Below are 18,244 nucleotides of genomic sequence, written 5' to 3'. Positions count from 1 at the left end.
GCGGAGGGCGCGTGTGCCGCGTCCTGGGAAGGTGCCTGCCGGCTTTCCCTCCCTCCGCCAGGGAAGCGCCCGCGGGGCTTTCTCACTGAGGGTTCACTCCGGGGAGGGAAAACAACGCCTGGCGCCATCTTAGCCTCAGGCGATCTGACAGGACAAGGCAGAGGAGTTTGGCCACTGCAAAAAAGTGAAATTGGAGAAGGTTTTGAAACAGCCGCCTTTAACGAGTGGGAGAAATTGGAGAAGGCAGCAGACACAGCAGGAGCTGGGTGTGTTTAGCCAGGAGAAAAGGAGGCTCAGGGGTGACCTTGTCACTCTTCAAAGTACCTGAAAGAGACTGCAGCCGCATGGGAATCGGCCTCTGCTCACAGGCAGTGACAGGATACAGTCTCATACTGCACCAGGAGAGGTTCAGGGTGGACATCAGGAGGAATTCCTTCCCAGAAAAGGTGATTAGACATTGATATGGAGCAGCCAGGGTAGACTGGGCCATAGTCTAGCTGACAGGATGGATGATCTCAGAGGTCTTTTACAGCCTAAATGATTCTGTGATCCCCTGATGTGCTGTTGTCAGCAGGCCAAAGTAGCTGAGGACAGTCATTAGGGAGAGCAGCTGATGTTTGTAATCTGGGGCATTTTGAGATGCATTAGCATGGAGAGAATTAAAGGCGGAGCATGTGCAGTAGCAAGGGCTGTGCATACATCTGCATCTGTACGGCATTCTCAGGGAGGTGGAAAATCATTCCATATGTGGTGGAAATGGTTAAAGTCTTTAATTTTGAGCTGCTGTGTGTTTCATGTGTTTTACAGTGATTTTATGAAAAGAAGAATGGTGCCACAGTGACAATGAGGGAGTATAAATGCACAGCTGCAAATTGAGACACAAGATCCAGGACAAAGAAGAATCAGGCCCACAGGTGGTTCTTGTGTCAATGAGCACCTTTGTTTCCTTTGGGAAGTCACTTGAACTCTGTGCTTTCCTTGTCTCCCTGCCTTTTCTTCTGCCCTGTTTTATTCTGAGGACTTCATTTGTTCCTGCCAGGATCTTCATACAGTGACTCTTTGGAGTACATAGTGTGTTTGCTGCTTCTGAGTGTTGCAGTAATATAGACTATACTAATTAAGGATATTACCATTGGAATTACTATTGTAATTGAGGATAAAAACCAGAGAAATTTACTTAAAGGCTACTTTGAATAACAGGGCTATGAATACAACAGAGAGGGAATGGGCATATATAGAGACAGAGAGGATACCCAGCACGACCTAAGAGAAAGAAAAATGTTCTAAAGTGCAGAATAATAAAAAAAGAGAGGAAGAACACAGGCGTAGAAAGAAACAAAGTGTATTAAAAACAGATCAGAGGAAGTGTGTACATATGAATGAGAGAAACCTCAAATGCAGTAAATCCTTTTGTAAGAGACGGAGCAGAAAGAAAAGTTGTTGTTCCTGACCCATGGAAAGACAAGTTGCATTGCACATTTATTAGATACCAACAGCTCTCCATGGATAGAGGGCACCATGAAACTCAGATCTTTAAGAAATCTGGTTTATTAGCTCTGCTATTTGAGCAACAGTTGTGGTTTTTTGGTCATTTTCGTCCAGAATTCCTACGTGATGATTTGGCCCTGCCATTGCTTATGCTGGTATCATCTTTACCAGCTATTTAACATGGATTACAGACAAACCAAATCCTGCAATAAGAGCTTATTTCCTCAGAGTGGCATAACAGGATAAGAAACAAAAGTGAGTCTCTCTGATGCAAGCCACTGGATTGAGCTGGTCCAAGAACAGCTTGTGTATGGCATGGGACGGATACCAGATCATACAGCTATCCCTCAGGACTCAGTTCTGTATTTTCAGTCTGAAGATGTGGGTTATTGTGTCTGTAGACTGCTTCAAAAGGTTTGAGGTACAGTAACTAAGAAAAGTCATGCCTGTTGATGGAAGCTGAGGCATTTTACAATTAAGTTTTGTCTTTGTGAGAGCAGTTAGGAGTCCACCAGCTGAGGAAATGTGAAAGCCAGGAATATAACTAAGTTTAAAATTACAGACTAGATCAAAATGCAGTGGGATCACAGGAAGTCCTTCCATAAAACATACCAGGTCTCTGATCCATTTTCAACTACTCAATTTAATTTACTGAACTACGCACTTATTGTGCCACACAGTCCTCACAGACTTCTGCTTTCACATGAATCTGCTTTGCAAAATAATACTTGGAGATTCTTGCTGTATCCCTCATGACTAAAAGTGAGTTGAGATCCTTCATGTTCAGGTCAAATATCTGTAAATGCTTCAAGATAATATTCAACTTCAAAGATAATATAAAAACCCAGCCTGAAAGCTTCTACTTAAAAATATGACTCCAACAGCTAAAACCGTTGGGAGGAAGCAACAAATAGGACAAGAGCTGGGATTAATCCCTAAACAAAGACTGGCGTATAAGTAAATCTGTATGTCTCAGCATTGTAGTGTCACTTGTCAGTTTTCATCTTAGGAAGAGACTGGTAGCTCAGAGAGAAATCGGAGCTCTCTGGTGCAGTAAGATATCGGTGTTGCTCCAGAGGGGCTACCGGCAAGAATAGCTGTAGTGGAAAGGGAGCAGAGCCAGCATGGCTAGGGTCTCATGGACACTGCTGCAGAGGGCTGGATTTGCGTTGCCTGCTGGGTGCCCTTCTGATCCTCTCAGGAAGGCTGCCAGCATTACACACCCAGAGTAAGGAGATGAGCTGTGTGCATAAAATTTCTACAGCTTTTATCAGTCATGCATTTCAGTTGAGTCACAGGTGTCCCCTCTGCCTCCTCTGGAATTCTGCTTCCCTCCACTCCCTCAGGTAATCAGCCCCTTGCAACCAACCCTGCCTGCTATGTCTGGGTTAGAAACAGCAGATGCCTCACTTTCAAGTGTTTCTGTAAAAATATAAGTACCTATGGAGAAGCGTATACGTATCGGGTATTTCTATGTTAATACAAATGTGTATGTTTGCAATATGTTAATAACATATACAAGAATGGATGGTTCCTAAGTCTGTAACTGGTGGGTAAGTACTGAGCTGACCTTGCAGAACCAGGCTTTTGGAGTAAACATCTGTGAAGAGTAAGAGGTGCACCAAGTGTTCCCCAGCTTCAGGAAGCCCCGAGCAGTCAGATAGGACCGTTCACTGGTCGGCAGACACGGCGCGGCAGGGATGCCCCGGCAGGGCTGGAAGCACGGCAGGGTCTCAGCTGCGGGGCGCCTGCCGCAGCCCCGCTCCAGAGGGACGAGGGATGCGCCCTCCCCTCGGCGAGTGCGGGTCGGCTCTCTCTCCTCGGGGCTTCCCAGGTGCCGTGACGCATTTCTCTTTCTGACTGCCCGCTGGCCTCATGCAGTCGATGTAAAGTCTCCGTCAGGATAGCGCCAGCACTGTTGTAAAAAAACCCCCACAAAACCGCAAAGCGCGCTATTATGCAAACAGCTATAGGAATCAGTGTCGGGGCGGATTTATTTTTGGGAACTGGGTGAGATCTTGCAGTGAGGGTTTGCAGAAGACCAGTCGGGTGGGGTGGAAGTGATGGCGCTCTCATGGCGATTAGTCCTCCGCGTACCCTGTGCAGGCCCCGGGGGCCCGAGGCAGAGCCGACCCCTTCCCCGCCCCCGCGGCTGGGCGGAGGGAGGCGGCATCCGCACCGCCCCCGCCCCGCGCCCGCCGCCCCTCCGCGCTCCAAGTGGGCGCGCTAGCTGAAAGTTAAAAAAAAGCAGCAAAACACCCCAAACCCCTCAGACCCGGCCAGAGGGAGACGGTGGCGGTGAGGCGGGAGCGAGTTTCTCGGGGTGAGTACGGCGGCGGGCCCCCGGCCGGAGGATGTCCGACCCACGGTGGGAGCAGGGCCGGGGCTGCGGGATGCGCAGAGCCTCGGGAACGGAAGGGGCAGCGTTTAGGGGAGCGGGAAAAACCCCGGCTGGGATGCTGAGCCCATAGAATTGCGGCGACACAGAGCTGGAAGGAGAGGCGGGGGCCAGAGCTGGCAGGAAGTTTGGAAGGATTTGCTGGGAGCTGCTGCTCCCGCAGAGCAGCCTGGGGTGGTTATTTATCCTTCTTTCCTCAAGTCCTCAGGGCCGCCGCTCAGCCTGACAGAGGTGGGAAAGCTTTGCAAGGTCGTCCTTGCCAGTGGCGCTGGACGGGACAGAGCTTTCCTTGCCTGGCCCAGTCCAAGCACGCACCGCAGTGCTGGGCAGAAGTACTGCATGTTGGGGACCGCAGATGCAAAAATGAAGTGGCTCAGTGGTACCCTGGGTTAATAGGTGGAGTACACCCATGCTGTGATCAGTTCCCCTCTAGAACCTGAAAATGTGACAATTACTGCTACTCTTTTACCAGGGCAGGGGTTAGGGCGGTGTTCAGTGGATCATCAGAATCTTGCTTTTTGCCATACACTGGCCTGGTAAGATATGTGGTGTTAAAAATACTGTCCAGCTCCAGGTGTGCCAACACAGCAGTGGGCAGAATTCATCCCCTTCCCCTCCTGGTGCTACTTTTTGGCTATACTGCAGGAGGCACAGAAGGTGCAGAGGCTTTATGGAGAATCCTGCCTGATCTTAGAAGCACTTAACTGGCAGCCATGCACTTTCACACCCACACAGACCTTCAAAAGCAGCTGGCCTGTGCAGAGCAGAATTGCCCTGCAGGGTTTCATGTCAGCTTTTGCTAAAGAGGCCTTTTTGATGTTTGAAGGAAAGGGATGAACTCATGTGTCAGTGGGAGCAGAAAAAGAATAATTTTTATCCTCTAGCTGTCAGCACCACCCTGATAATACAACAGCAGGAAGTAGGTTTGGGACCCATCCCTCTTTGTCAGGGCTTTAGAACTTTGTGATTGGGATTACGATGGGGGAAAGCTGGCAGGAAAATGAGCATAAATTTCATTGTCATATCTCTGAATTTTCAGAACACCCCCATTTTCAAACTTCACATCTCTGTGTGAAGTGCTACACTCCTATCTTTCTACCATCCTTTATCTTTATTTTTCAAGATGTGGCTGGAATTTTACAACTTCTCCTGTTGCCAGGAGTTGGGATTTTTGTGCAGAAACATCTATCATGCAAGAAAACAGTAGGGTTCTCTGAAAGCCAAAAAAAGCACTGGGGAAGGGAAAGTTATTTGAAAAGAGGCAGACCAACACAGGTGCAGATTACTCAGAAAGGGGAACTTTTAAAATTTAACTGGGTTTGTGTGTGTATTGTGTGGCTACTTTCTTTATGCATTGGACACAGAGCATATTCCATGAGCTTTCTTTATGTTTGTGAAGAGAAGTCACAGAAGACTGAAATGTAGTAAGTCCAAGGCCAGGTAGTTGTGTGCCTTTCCAGGAGCATTTTCAGAGATTGCCCAGAGAAGGAAAGTCCTTCGTTTATTCCCTGTTTGTGAGTCTGCTGAAAAGCAGCACAGCTTGACATCTGAAACTCATGAAAGCAGTGGCCCTCACATTGTACTGAGCCAGTGCCATTAGCATTCCTTACACTCACTACAAGGATGAGAGGATGTCCAGGATGTCTACAGGGAGAGTATGTGCCTGGGGCTTTGTAAGCAAGAGTGCTGTCTTGTGCAGGCTGCTTTCTGGATACCTGGCTGAAAATGTGGCTCTGGCACCTAGAGAAGGCTATGGGTAGACATGGAACTAACCACTGAGCTTTGAAGGCGCTGTCTGTGTTGATGCTCTACTCTTTTTCTGCAGCAGTCACCATGAAGAGCAGTAAGGATAAAGTGGGAAAGCCCAGCAGCAAAGAGTGAAGACTTTGGATGAGCTGACCTTCCTAATGCCTAGATGTAACTGCTCTGGCAGGCCTGGTAGTGCAGCATGATTAGGATGAGGAGGAGGATACTTTGGGCATCTTGCTTCTGCTTTGCAGCTGCCTTTTTCCTTGTGCTGACACTCCAGGTACAGGGGCAAGGGGGTGGGGTATATATGAGATTGCTGTCAAAGCAGGGCACAATTCTGTCACATGAGAGAGGTGACAGACATTTTCCATACCAGTCAGTGCTTCACCAGGAGTTACTTTGTTAGCAGCGTTGGCCTTGTGGTGATAGCTGACTCTGGAAATGACATAACCCAGAGAATACTTTTCTTGCATATATCCTTAGCTCCTGGAGGAGTTTCTCAGCAATTTTGCAACATACCATGCCATGTTGTCTTGCCTCTATCCTGCATTGCCTCCTCTGTTCACGTGTTTGAACTCCTTAGGCTGGGGGACAAGGCTGTAATGGGTTTTTTAGCAGCTAATTTTCAGAAGAAACCTAGCTACTGAAGGGCTGTTTTCTATCCTATGCATTTTCCAGGGAGAAAGCAGAAGTTGTGTTGTTAAGTCCCACATTATGTGGCCATGTCTCAGTACAGAAATGTATTTTCTGCCTTCTCCTTACAATTTAAAATTAAAGCTTTTGCTGTTCTGACGTATGACCTCATGTTTGCAGTCGGTGAAATGCATCCCGTTTGACTGACAGAAACTTAACATACTGACTTAGTGCTTGATACCTTAATTCTGGATTGCAAGTAGATGTCCTGGCTAATGACAGTGATGTGTTGTGATATGTATGTTTATTTCCCTGAAGGTTATCACCGAACTGGGCAATTCAGAGAATAAGGTGTCAGTAATCTCCAGTTTACACAGCAGCCCATTAAAGCCTGGGGAGAGACATGCTTTTCAGTTTAAGAAGCAGGAACTCCACAGCATCTTCAAGACAGAGTCTGATGTAAATCACTATCCTGTCCTGCTCTGGTGGTCTCCCCTGACTGGAGAGACAGGGAGATTCAGTCAGTGTGGAGAGGATGTTTGCTTCTTTACTATAAACAAGGCCTACCAGCACAATCAGATGACAAGAGCATTTCTGTTCTATGGTAAGAATCTATTTGTTTTTAAAGAAGTAACTTTTACTCCTGCTTAGTTCTTTCCCCATAGGGTTTAAATATTCTAGGTGGCAATGACTTAGAACAGGAAATTTATGCAGCTCATTGGGTTAAACTTTGTTTGGTGCTGAATACCATTACAAGTGCTCTGTAAAACAACTCTGAAGAGTGACCATGTACATCAGCAGTATGACTGATGCCTTGTCTCATGCTGCTTTCCAATCACATGTACCCCCGTTCATGGAAGAAAAGACAATTTCATGTCATTGCCAAAGCATTTAAAGACTGAGATCTGAGTCTGAGTCTGAGAGTCTGAGATCAAGCCAACCTTTTCCAGTCTTCTGGCTTGTCACCCCTAGCAGATGCTCTACAAGGCCTTTGTTGCACTTGTGCAAGTCTTTTGTCTAAAAATAATGCATTCTCTGGTAACAATGCAACTCCCCTGCCTCATGTGCCAAGAAATTACTAGCAGACTCTAAATGGAATGTAGTGAAAGAAACCTATTGATTCCATACAGGGAGCAACAGTTAGTGCAACCTTCTGAGCTGCTTTGGCTCTGCCAGGGACTTCCCATTACATACACTGTAAAGTGAGTCTACAGAGCATGAAAGATGCATCATTTAAAAGTAGATCTTACTTCATCAACTTTGTTCTTTCCCCCCATACAGTTGTTTTTTGAAAGAAAGCCCAAGTTTTAGGTGGAAAAATAAATTCAAATGCTTTTCTCTGACTGGTATGTTCAGATATTTTGTCTGGAAGTAAAATAAATCAGGATACTGAATCTCATTTGCTCAATCTGAATACAGGTAAACTGGAAATAAAGGGAAGAAGTGCCCTAAGCTTTGTTGTTATCAGTGAAAGAAAAACTTCTCATCACTGATCTTTTTAGATCTCCAAGTAGGTCAGCTTTATCAGATGATATGGTGGTTAATCATGAAAGCAAAGGAATAACAGCAAAGGAATTAAAAGCTGACCCAATTAAAGACAAAGAAAGCTGGATTGTATGACAGGAAAGCTGTAAAGTCTGGTGATTTTGGTCTCTAGTAGTAGTTTCATTTGTCTTTTTCAGTATTAGAAGGATTGTTGCTCTTCATTTTTAGCAGGCTTCTGGACATAGTTTACTCTCACATTTTTAAAAGACAATTTATACTGGGCATAAGACTCTCCCTGTAGCTTTTTTTTTCTTTTTATAGTGATGATGCCTATGAATTTTGTAAAGAAAAGTGTCAAAATATGCAAAATTGTTACTTATTTTTAAACCACATTAAATGATCTCACAATGCCAAAACAGAGAGTTTTTCTTTCATTCTCTCTTTCTCTCCCTCTCTCCCCCCTGCCATGATGCAGTGAGCTGTGAGTCTGCAAAAAGGCATATTTTACTTTTACAGATTTTCCCTCTAAAGAGCCTGCTGAGTGAAAATTTGATATCTGAATTTCCATGCTAAGGCTGGATCAGAACATAGTTTGACCTTCCAAAAAAATGCAATAATTTCCCTAGTACTTGATCAGTAAGCTAGTCAAGAGAAGAATGATCCAAAGATTAAGAAAAGCACTGTGCAAAGGATATTGATGTTTCCCAGCACAACTGCTTTGTTAGGAACACCAACTTTTCTGCAGCTTGTCCTGACTCACTGTCCTGGCCTGGGGAGCCCCTCAGTGTAGGTGATAACTTTGTCAAGTGTCACTGTCTTTTTTTTGAAATGAAATGTGGCATCTCCTTGCTAGACTTTTTTCAGCTTTTGGGAGAGATTCCCAGCTCCACCTTTTCAGTGTCACATAATTCATAGAATGTAGTATTTAGCATGAGCTGTCAATGTGACTGAGTCAGCATGAGCTGGATCTGTCAGGGCCTCAGGGATGTTGTTCCTAAGAGAGAAAGGATGTCCAGCTGTTCTGTACTGGAGCACTGAGTCCTTGGAGTATGACTTCTGAATGCAAGATGTCTTCTAAAATGCATAACTTCTCCTAGCAGCATATATATTTCTCTTCTGCATATCTAAGATTTGCAAATTAATAGTGAGGAAGTGAAATTGCTCATAATTCTAGTCTTGTGGTACTTTTTTCTATTTCATCATGTGCTTCCTTATTTCCTTCATCTCAAGAGGTAGGGGGCATGCTGATGTTATCTTCCCTTTAATCCTTTTTGTCTTCTTGCTGGACTGAGGTCGATTAAGTGTTGTATTAAATTCAGTCATTCTGATGCACTCTGATCTGTACTGTGTCCAGTTTTGGGCCCCTTATTTCAAAAAAGACATTGAGGTGCTGGAGCATGCCCACAGAAGGGCATCAAAGCTGGGGAAGGGTCTGGAGAAGAAGTTCAGTGAGGATGGCTGAGGGAGCTGGGGTTGTTCAGCCTGGAGAAAAGGAGGCACAGAGGTAACCTTATCACTCTTGATGACTCCCTGACAAGAGGCTGTAGCCAGGTGAGGGTTGGCCTCTTCTTCCAGGCCACCAGTGACAGGATGAGAGGACACAGCCTCAAGCTGAACCAAGGAGATGTTCAGGTTAGCCATCAGGAGAAATTTTTTCATGGAAAAGGTTGTTAAACATTGAAATGGATTGCCCAGGGTGATAGCGAAGTCACTATCCCTAGGGTTGTTCAAGAAACAACTCGTCATGGAATTAAGTGCCATGGTCTAGTTGACAGTGTGGTGATTTGTCAAAGGTTGGAATTGATAATCTTGGAGGTCTTTTCCAACATAAATGATTCTGAGATTCTGTGATTTTATGGTGCATTTTTCTTTACATTTCTCTTTGCCTGACTTAACTGTCTCCTAGTTTGGTAAGTTTTATGTGTTGCTTTTTTGTCTTTCTCTCATTCTTGTCTGTGTTTCCATCCCCTTTTCCCTGCAATACTACCTGAAAGAGGGAGCACCCTTGTAAGAGACCGAGCTGCAGTGCTGTGATTTCAATCCACAGCCTTTGATTATTGTAGGTATGCACTGTTTCTTCTCGTGGCATCGCCTAAAACAAAGTGTTTTCAAAGCCAGATAGACTTTATGAATTTCTCCATGAGAATTTGATTAGCTTTCAGTTTTCGTCACCTTCTTCTGTCATAAAATAACACATCAAAAACAAGATAACACATCAAAAACAGAAGAAACAAATAGCATTTTTCCTTGAGTGGCATACCCTTTTGTCCTTTTAGTGCTGAGGACTTAGGACCTGAGCAGAAGACAGAAGGTCACTGTTTAGTGGCCTTAAACATCCCCACCTGATGTTCCTGAAGGATCTTGCTCTATAGGAGATTTTTATATTACTGACAGCTAACTTCTGTCTCTGCTGCAGTAATGAAGTCTCATATTAGTTTTATAAGGTCGTCCTTGGAGTAATTTTGACAGGCTCATATAGCTGCAAGGACCACTGGGCATTTTTTAAAATCTTGTTTATATCTTCATTTTTAGATCAGTATTCTGTGTAAGACTTTTGCTAGCACCCCCTTCTTTTTGCCATCAGTGGTTTGAGGTCAGGGGTAGACCTCAAACCACTGTAGAATGGAGAGTGAAAAGTTTCAAGTGTGAGTGAGATGGTGTTAGGACCCACCTCTGAAGGATGGTAACTGAGGTACCTTTTAATAGATTCCTTGGATGAATTAGAATGAAACCACTCTGGATGACTGGTGTGTATAGATCAGCCAGGTTAATTTCAAAACAAATTAATTGCAGTGGAAAGGAGGTATATGGCTCTTCTGATTCTTTCCTAGGAAAGTATAAAAATCTCGTGAAGAAAATATGTAAGGAAAAGAAAGAGAAAAAGAGGAGGAAGGGATAAAAGGAAGGAAGTAGATAGTGAAGAGGAAAAAGACCACCTCTGATGGATCCAGTGATGATTCTTGATCATTGCAATTTTGATGTCTGAGGTAGGAGTGATGGTTGCAGTCCTCATTCATTGAGGGTAGGGGCCTGCAAAACAAAGAGTGTTCTGGGTTATATACTTTTAAATTGGCATGGGAACACCTATATCCCTTCCCGGGGATGGGAATTTTTTGTGTCTGCAACAGTACAAGGCATGTGGCAACAGTACAAGGCATGTGCAGTCTTCTTATGGAGAGTTCCTGGTCAGAGTTGAGGTGCTCTGTGGTTGTTTGTGGTCATAGCCCCCTGTAGAGATATGGCCACTGTTTGACCCTGCTTCTTGTGACTGTGCATCTCTGTCTTATGGTGAAAGAGGGAAGCTGGCATGGAGAAAGCATTACTCTGCCTCCAGAGAATCTGCTCCTTACTGGCCATTCCCCTTAGTTGGTTTGAACACAGCTTGTTTAAGACCTTATATTCCCAATTGTCCTAGATGCAGCCATCCATGGAGTTTGCTACACAAAGGTTAGGCTGCCACAGATGGTAGTTTATCTGAAGATAAGAATTTGTGATATTTTCTGAACCAGCTCTTCAGTGTTAGTTTCAGTTTTTGAACCTGTCTTGCTTGACAGTATTAGCTAAAAGTTTTGTATGTTCAGTGCCTTTTCTTAAGTAGAAAACAGATACAGTTCTAGGACAGTGAGGAAGTATCTTGACAGAAATGGGGCAAGTTTGCATATAATCTGCAGTAAGGCTGGTTGTGAGAGTGTAGTGCAGTAATAATGAAGGGAGAGCAAGCAGCGCATTAATGAACTGGTACTTTTAACTCAGTTTTGTACAGACCAGCCTCTGAGAAAGTCATCTAGGTTTGTCCTAAGGTTTCGACCACACTTTTCCCAATTTCTGCAGTTGACTGTTTTTTGAGTTTAGACATTATTCTTCTTCTACTATTGGCATTACTTTGAGGATCTATCTTCTGCCAGAAGCTACTTCTTTATGTATCTGGTAGGCAGTTGTGATACATCACCTCTTAATTTCCTCTTTGAAAAGTTAAGAGTTCCTAAGTCTCTACAGTACGATGTCTTTTAAAAACTTGAAGTAATTATTTTTTTCTCCTTAATCCTGTCCAGGATCTTAGCATCCATTTAGTTGTTTTATTACTAGAACCAAATTGAGTTCTGTGGTAACCATTTTCTTCACATCACAGAGGAAATACCATCTGTTCCCCTGTTTAGAGAACCAGGGGATTATGAAACATCTTACTAGTCTCATTTCAGTGCATTAAAATGTGGAATTCCTAGTGATCCTTTGAAATGAGAGGCCTTTAAACTAATATGACATGAAAGGAGACCACTTTAATATTAACTACTGATTCCACTTCTCTAGGTTCTTCTGCTATGCAATTCATTTTTATCTGTCATTATGCTCTTGTGCCTTTGCATTAATTGCATTGTTTGAAATAACTGCCTTATAGTGTCAGAAATGTGATGGTTGTAGCACTGATACTAAATTAAAACTAGACTTCTGTCATTGTAGTTAGTGTCACATGATAGATAAGAGCAGGATGAACACTGTTTGCTTTTGTCTAGGTACTGACTTCAGTATAGACAGTTTACCTCTCCCTCGTAAAGACTATCATGACTGGGCCCTTTTCCATGAAGAGTCACCGAAAAACAACTACAAACTCTTCCATGAAGCAACCATCACCTTATTCAACCACACTGCAACATTTAGCCGCAACTCTCACCTGCCGCTGACCACTCAGTATCTTGAGGGTGTAGAAGTCTTGAAGTCATTGAGGTTCATGATCCCCCTGCAGATGAAAAACAGTCTGAGGAAAAGGCTTGCACCGCTTGTGTACGTGCAGTCTGACTGCAACCCCCCATCTGACCGGGACAGCTATGTGCGTGAGCTGATGTGCCACATTGAAGTAGACTCTTATGGAGAATGTTTGCATAATAGAGACCTTCCTCAGCATCTCAGAAATCCAGCTGCCATGGATGATGGAAACTTTTTAAAAATACTGGCACAGTACAAGTTCATTCTTGCTTTTGAAAATGCTATCTGTGAAGATTACATCACTGAAAAACTCTGGCGGCCACTGAAGTTGGGAGTAGTGCCAGTGTACTTTGGGTCTCCCAGCATTGTAGACTGGCTTCCTAGTAACAAGAGTGCAATCCTGGTATCCAGTTTTTCACACCCTCGAGATCTGGCCCACTATATCAAAACACTGGATACAAATGATGAAGAATATGAGTCCTACCTACAATGGAAATTGAAAGGGGACATTTCCAACCCAAGACTGCTTAGAACAATGAAGGAACGCAAGTGGGGAGTGCAGGATATCACCCAGGACAATTACATTGACACCTTTGAGTGCATGGTTTGTAACAGAGTGTGGGAAAACATCAGACGGAAAGAAAAGGTATGTGTGAATTTGTGTTTGTGTCCCAGAGAGGCTTTAAAATGGCATCAGGGTCAGGTTTGTCCCAGGAAGTTACCAGATTTCCAGCTAGCTGACAGCCATGGTATTCAAGTGCCATTGGGTTGTACATCCTCATGTAAACAGGTGTTGAGAATGTGTGTTCCTCACAGTGCTGCAGTGCAGTGTGTGAGCGCATGACATTGACCACTGAACTGGTGATCATTTTCAGCTACAGGCTTAGCTGTTCAGGGAGAAGATTTTTTGTCATGTTGCAGAAAGCAGCCTAACATGTTGACCTTCTTCAGATGATCTGGAACATTTGGAAAGAGGTTGTCCAGAAAGGTTGTGGGATCTCTATCCTTGGAGGTGTTTTAAGACCAAACTCAATTTTGCCCTAGGCAATTATATATGATTACACCTGTTTAGAAGAGGGAACTGAACTAGAGATCCGTGTCTTCTGATCTGTCTTAAGCACTCTATCACTGTCAATTTCTATATATTTGTGGGTACATTCACATGCCATTGTCTGTGAGCACATTTGGTGACCAAACACTGAAACAGTTTTTAAGCCAGGTTGTGTGTTTGTGAGAAGCTGTACTTTAGCTGATAACCATCTGAGCAATACATTAAATGGTCAGCCTGTAGAGGGGAGATGGAGAAAACTTTTGAAGTTATTAAGGTGAGCTGAAATGATGAGAATTACAAACTGGCAAGTATTACACTTAACCAGACTTTTCTGTTTAAGTCCGGTGCAAATCTGGACATTTGTTCTCTCTTTGAGTTAGGAATGCAGCCATGGAAAGGTAGAGAATAGATAGATACAGATATTCCTTCCCTGTGCTTTTGAGGCTCTCTGGTCAGTAAAATGATGAAGACCAGTTTACTCTACTGGCCAGATTAATGGATTTTTTTTTTCCCTTAGAAAAAGAATCTCAGTAAGTGTGTGCATATTTAAAATGAAACCAGACTATAATGATGAAAATGTAACTCCTTGTCTTGTAATTTAATTTTGTGTGGGCTGGTGCTGCTCATTTGCAGCCAAACCTTATCTGAGACTCAGATGCATGACTCGTCAGCATGACTGATCTTGTCCCAGTCACTTAGGGATAGCCTTCCACAGGGACATGGGTAGAGCCTGCAGCAGGAAGAAGAGTGTAACTGACGTGATTTGACAGTTTACTAATGGCATAGCACTTTTCTTCTCTGTTTGCCTGGGTCCCTGAATAACCCCTTTTATTTGTCTTCATTGCCAGGGATGGCTGCCCCAGAGGTGGGAGGCTCAGGTAAATCATCTGAGCTGCCCCAGACCAGAGGCATTCTGGTTCTCATCGTCAAACCCTGGCTGGATTTCTCTCCAAAAGATGTGGATACCAAGCTTCGAGCAATCCAAGAAAGAAGCCTGGGCACTGAGGCACCTGGTGGAAAGGAACAAGAATTTTACAGCTGAAGAATTTTGGATGCTTGTATTCAAAGAATAAACACAATGGACCTGTAAAATGAGTGAGCGCCTCAGAGGAGTTCTATGGAATTTTCTTTTGCAGGTGACCTTATCATTTAGGATTAGTAGCCATGGGAAGTAGATCTGTGAGACTGAATTTAGTATGTTCAGTGCTCAAGGGGCACTGAGAAATGCTAAACAGTCAAATAATTCTGCCAGGTAATATATGCACATATATATGCATATATTTATATTTAGAATGATTTATATTAATTGTCATTTGTTCAACTGTTCGGGCATTAAGGTCCTGGTTGTCAGGATTCTCAAAGCCCAGATTTAAGCACACAGCTAATTACCCTGAAGCAGATGGCTCTCCCTTCATCTTTAGATACATACCTGCTTAGTCTCAAGACCCCTTTTTCCCCAGTCCAGGACCCTCTTTTGCTGTATTGATAGTCACAAGGTGCGGAGCAGCTGACACCATTGCAGAGATACAGCTTCTGTGCTGCTTTGGAGGTGGACTAAAAACTTGGGACTGTGTCCCTGGCTAGCTGTTTATTATCAAATTTCCTGGCATCAGCAGATTTAAGCAGCGACTTGGCAGGCTTTGTGTCCTGACACTGAGTGCCAATATAACGTACATTAGTGGTTGGCACGAGGAAGCACCATCTGTTAGTGTCCGGGGACAGATTGAATGAAAACGTGCTGGCTCAGATTTACCCACCATCTTTTGCTAAAAATAAGCAGAGCACATGAGTATCTCTACTCCCCAGAAATAGGGTTGGCTTAGATCTGATTTATCTTCTTGCCTTTCTGATGATGTATTTGTATTCTGATGGTAGTATTTGTATCGTGTATAAACAGGAAATTATACAATTAAAAGGGCAGGGATAATACAGAGTCCATTGGTGCTGAAGTCTTCAGTAGGTCCAAGGAGAAAAAGGCAGCCTTCCTGTTTTAATACACAAAATCTCAAATTTCTTAATCTGATGAAGAATAAAATTTGGTGATCTTAATCATCACTTGCCAAAAGACACACCTTTGCCTAGTATTTAGACTGTTGCGATTTTCTTTCCAAGTTCTTTCAACTTCAGTCTGTTTCTTCAGTCAATTTTCAGAGGATCTGAAAAATGGCAGTAACTGTGTGAAGCCATTCAGATGAATGACACTGATTCGTACACATGCTCACATATGATGATGCAGGCAAATGGAATCACTAATCCAGGATTCTTTACATTGCTGGAAAGGCAGATTTTCACCTGTGTGAATTTTCCATGGAATTGTTCATTGCACCAGGCTATTTTAAAATTTCTGTCCAACACACTTCTGTTTTATGAAGGGGTAGCCAAATAGTGGCAATGCAGAAGGGTGTGAATAGCATTTACACCAAGAAATTGAGCTGTGAAATTTACTTACCTTGGAAAAGTTTCCTCACTAGAAATTTCCTCAACAAATAGCTGGTGAATTTTTAATTACTTTTAAATCTGTTAAAGGAAACATGAGTTTCGTGGCCATGAACAATAGAGTATTGGTCATTAGTATCAGGTATTGTTTCTATGAGAATGTATTTAGTTTTGATGAAGCAAAATATTCCCACTGAAATTTTTCACCACTAGTGTTTTCCTAGTGTGACACACAGCATCTGTTGGACATCTTAAACACTTTCCCCAGTGGTCTGCAGTGCAAATGATGACTAGGCTCCACGAATGAAGTTCTTCAGGAAAGTGACGTTAACTAAAGTGACTTACAGGGTTCCCTAGATCAGGGCTGAAAACTGGACATAAACACCAAAACATTTGCAAAGGGAGCTGCTGAATGCCTATCTGTTGCCATGAATGTCTGTTTCACCTCCCAGGATGATAAAGAAACATGAAAGACTGCTTTTTGTTGTTACTGTGTTTTTGGTTGCTTTGTTTTGTTTTGCTTTGTTTTGTTTTGTTTTGTGATGTTCTGCTGTCTCCTTGGCCAAAACTCTCAAGCCACGTTGTTTAAAGACCTCAGGAACTACACAACTGGATTTCTTTCTGTGTTTTCGTGGTGGAATCTGTCAGATTCTGACCATCTTGAGCAGTCTGGATAATATAGATATTACCCAAAGATATATTTATCTCAATTTTTAGTGTTTTGTTATCCTTCATTTTAATTTGGTGGAGTGTGAGGGAAAGAAGGATTGCGACCCACATTCTGATAGTTCAAGTGGTCAGCAGTCTGTTTCAGAAGAGGTAGCATGTTCATCCACTGCTGTACACAGTAGAAAGATGAGTCTCCAGAGCAGTTGCCTAGAGGTGTACTGTGGTTTAATTGTTAGTCCTCTCACAGTGCATTCTTTTTACAGGGTAAACTCTTGGGTCCCACAAACTAGTTCAGAGCAATCTCCATTTGGCCTCTTCATTTTTTAATTACCTTCTAGAATCTTTTTTCTTGTGCTGGATGGAGGGTTTGTGAACATCACTCTAGGAGATTTATGGCAAGAATTTGTGCAACATTATCAAGTGTAAGAAAGACTGACCATCATGAATTCTAGGTTGAGCTCTTCTCTCCCACTACTGCATTGAGGAGGAAAAAGCAGATTTTTTTATTTAGCAGATTTGCTAGCTTTCCTGCCATGTACAGGTTTGTAATTCTAGCCAACAGAGGGATGCAGTTTGTTTCACAGACACAGATGGTACAGTTCCTTTCTTTTTTTTGTTTCTTTTTGCCCTAGAAAGACAATAGCAGAATAGTTGAGAAAAACTCTGTACTTCCAAAAATGAGAGCTGATTCTGTGTGAACATCTGATTCTGTATGAAGTGCATGCTTCCCAGCCTCTTACATGGTGGTAACAAGATGTCCTGATTTCTCTGGTGTGGCATATTGACATGACAAGGACAGTTCCTTATGGGTTTGCATTTATTCCACTGAACCCACACCTGTCAGCTACCTCTGGAGTCATAAATATTTGTGGCCTCTGAGCCCACAGTGACCTTTGCATTTAAAGTACAAAACTTCAAGACCCTTTCAGAAGATGCCTGCATTCAAGTTGGAGGTGTCAGAAATCTGCAGCATCTCCCTGGTGAGACTGGGAAAGTCTGGGGAAGTGCAGTGGTATCTGGAGTCAGGCTGCAGGGAAACAGCTAAGGTGAGTGTGAGAAGGAGCTGGGAGAAGCCTCATCTGGGCCCTCCCCTGTCGTACCTTTTGAGGTCCCAAGTCCCTGTCTGGGCTGTGCTGTGCCATGCCTGTATCCCAACTCCCCAGGTGTGCCAACTTCTGCTTTCCCCTCCCCCTGTCCCTGGGCTTAAAAGGAGACGGGACCATGCGGTCAGGATTCTGTTGGGAGCTGTTACAAGATTCAGAGGTCTGTCATGCTGGAATAAAACTCTGGATTAAAACTCTGTGATAGAATCCTCTCCTGTTTCTCTTCACCGTTGCCTGAACCTTTTCCACCAGAGGTAAACTGAGTTACTACTTTGCCTGGATTTGTTCCAAGTGCCGAGCTGCAGCACCCAGCCAGCCAAAGGTGTCTCTGAGGTGAAACAGCACAGCTGCCGCCTTTGGCCCAGCAGCGAGGGTCAGACAAACCCAGGCACGTCCACCTGGAAATATTGGGATTTATATTTCATACTCCACCACACCCCTGTCTTGTGTGTCTTGCCTGTGGTGCATCCCCATGCAGCTGCTGCCCTTTTTTGCTCCACTCCCAGTGGATTTTTTGTACCCCAACACAGG

General features: G+C 43.7%; 1 protein-coding gene across 1 annotated transcript; it reads left to right on the top strand.

Annotated features, from left to right (window-relative positions):
* The first annotated feature begins 3,635 nt into the window (after nucleotides 1-3,635).
* On the top strand, nucleotides 3,636-17,912 carry FUT10 (fucosyltransferase 10). The gene is made up of 5 exons (XM_036403603.2): nucleotides 3,636-3,811; nucleotides 5,712-5,915; nucleotides 6,587-6,872; nucleotides 12,265-13,100; nucleotides 14,354-17,912. Exons 2-5 carry the CDS (start codon nucleotides 5,835-5,837, stop codon nucleotides 14,576-14,578), a joined length of 1,428 nt encoding a protein of 475 aa, XP_036259496.1. The 5' UTR covers nucleotides 3,636-3,811; nucleotides 5,712-5,834; the 3' UTR covers nucleotides 14,579-17,912.
* The last annotated feature ends 332 nt before the right edge of the window (nucleotides 17,913-18,244 follow it).

Source organism: Molothrus ater, chromosome Z, assembly GCF_012460135.2.
Source record: "Molothrus ater isolate BHLD 08-10-18 breed brown headed cowbird chromosome Z, BPBGC_Mater_1.1, whole genome shotgun sequence".
NCBI lineage: Eukaryota > Metazoa > Chordata > Aves > Passeriformes > Icteridae > Molothrus > Molothrus ater.
The sequence above is the reverse complement of the archived record's forward strand: the minus strand, read 5'-3'. Positions and strand labels throughout refer to the sequence as shown.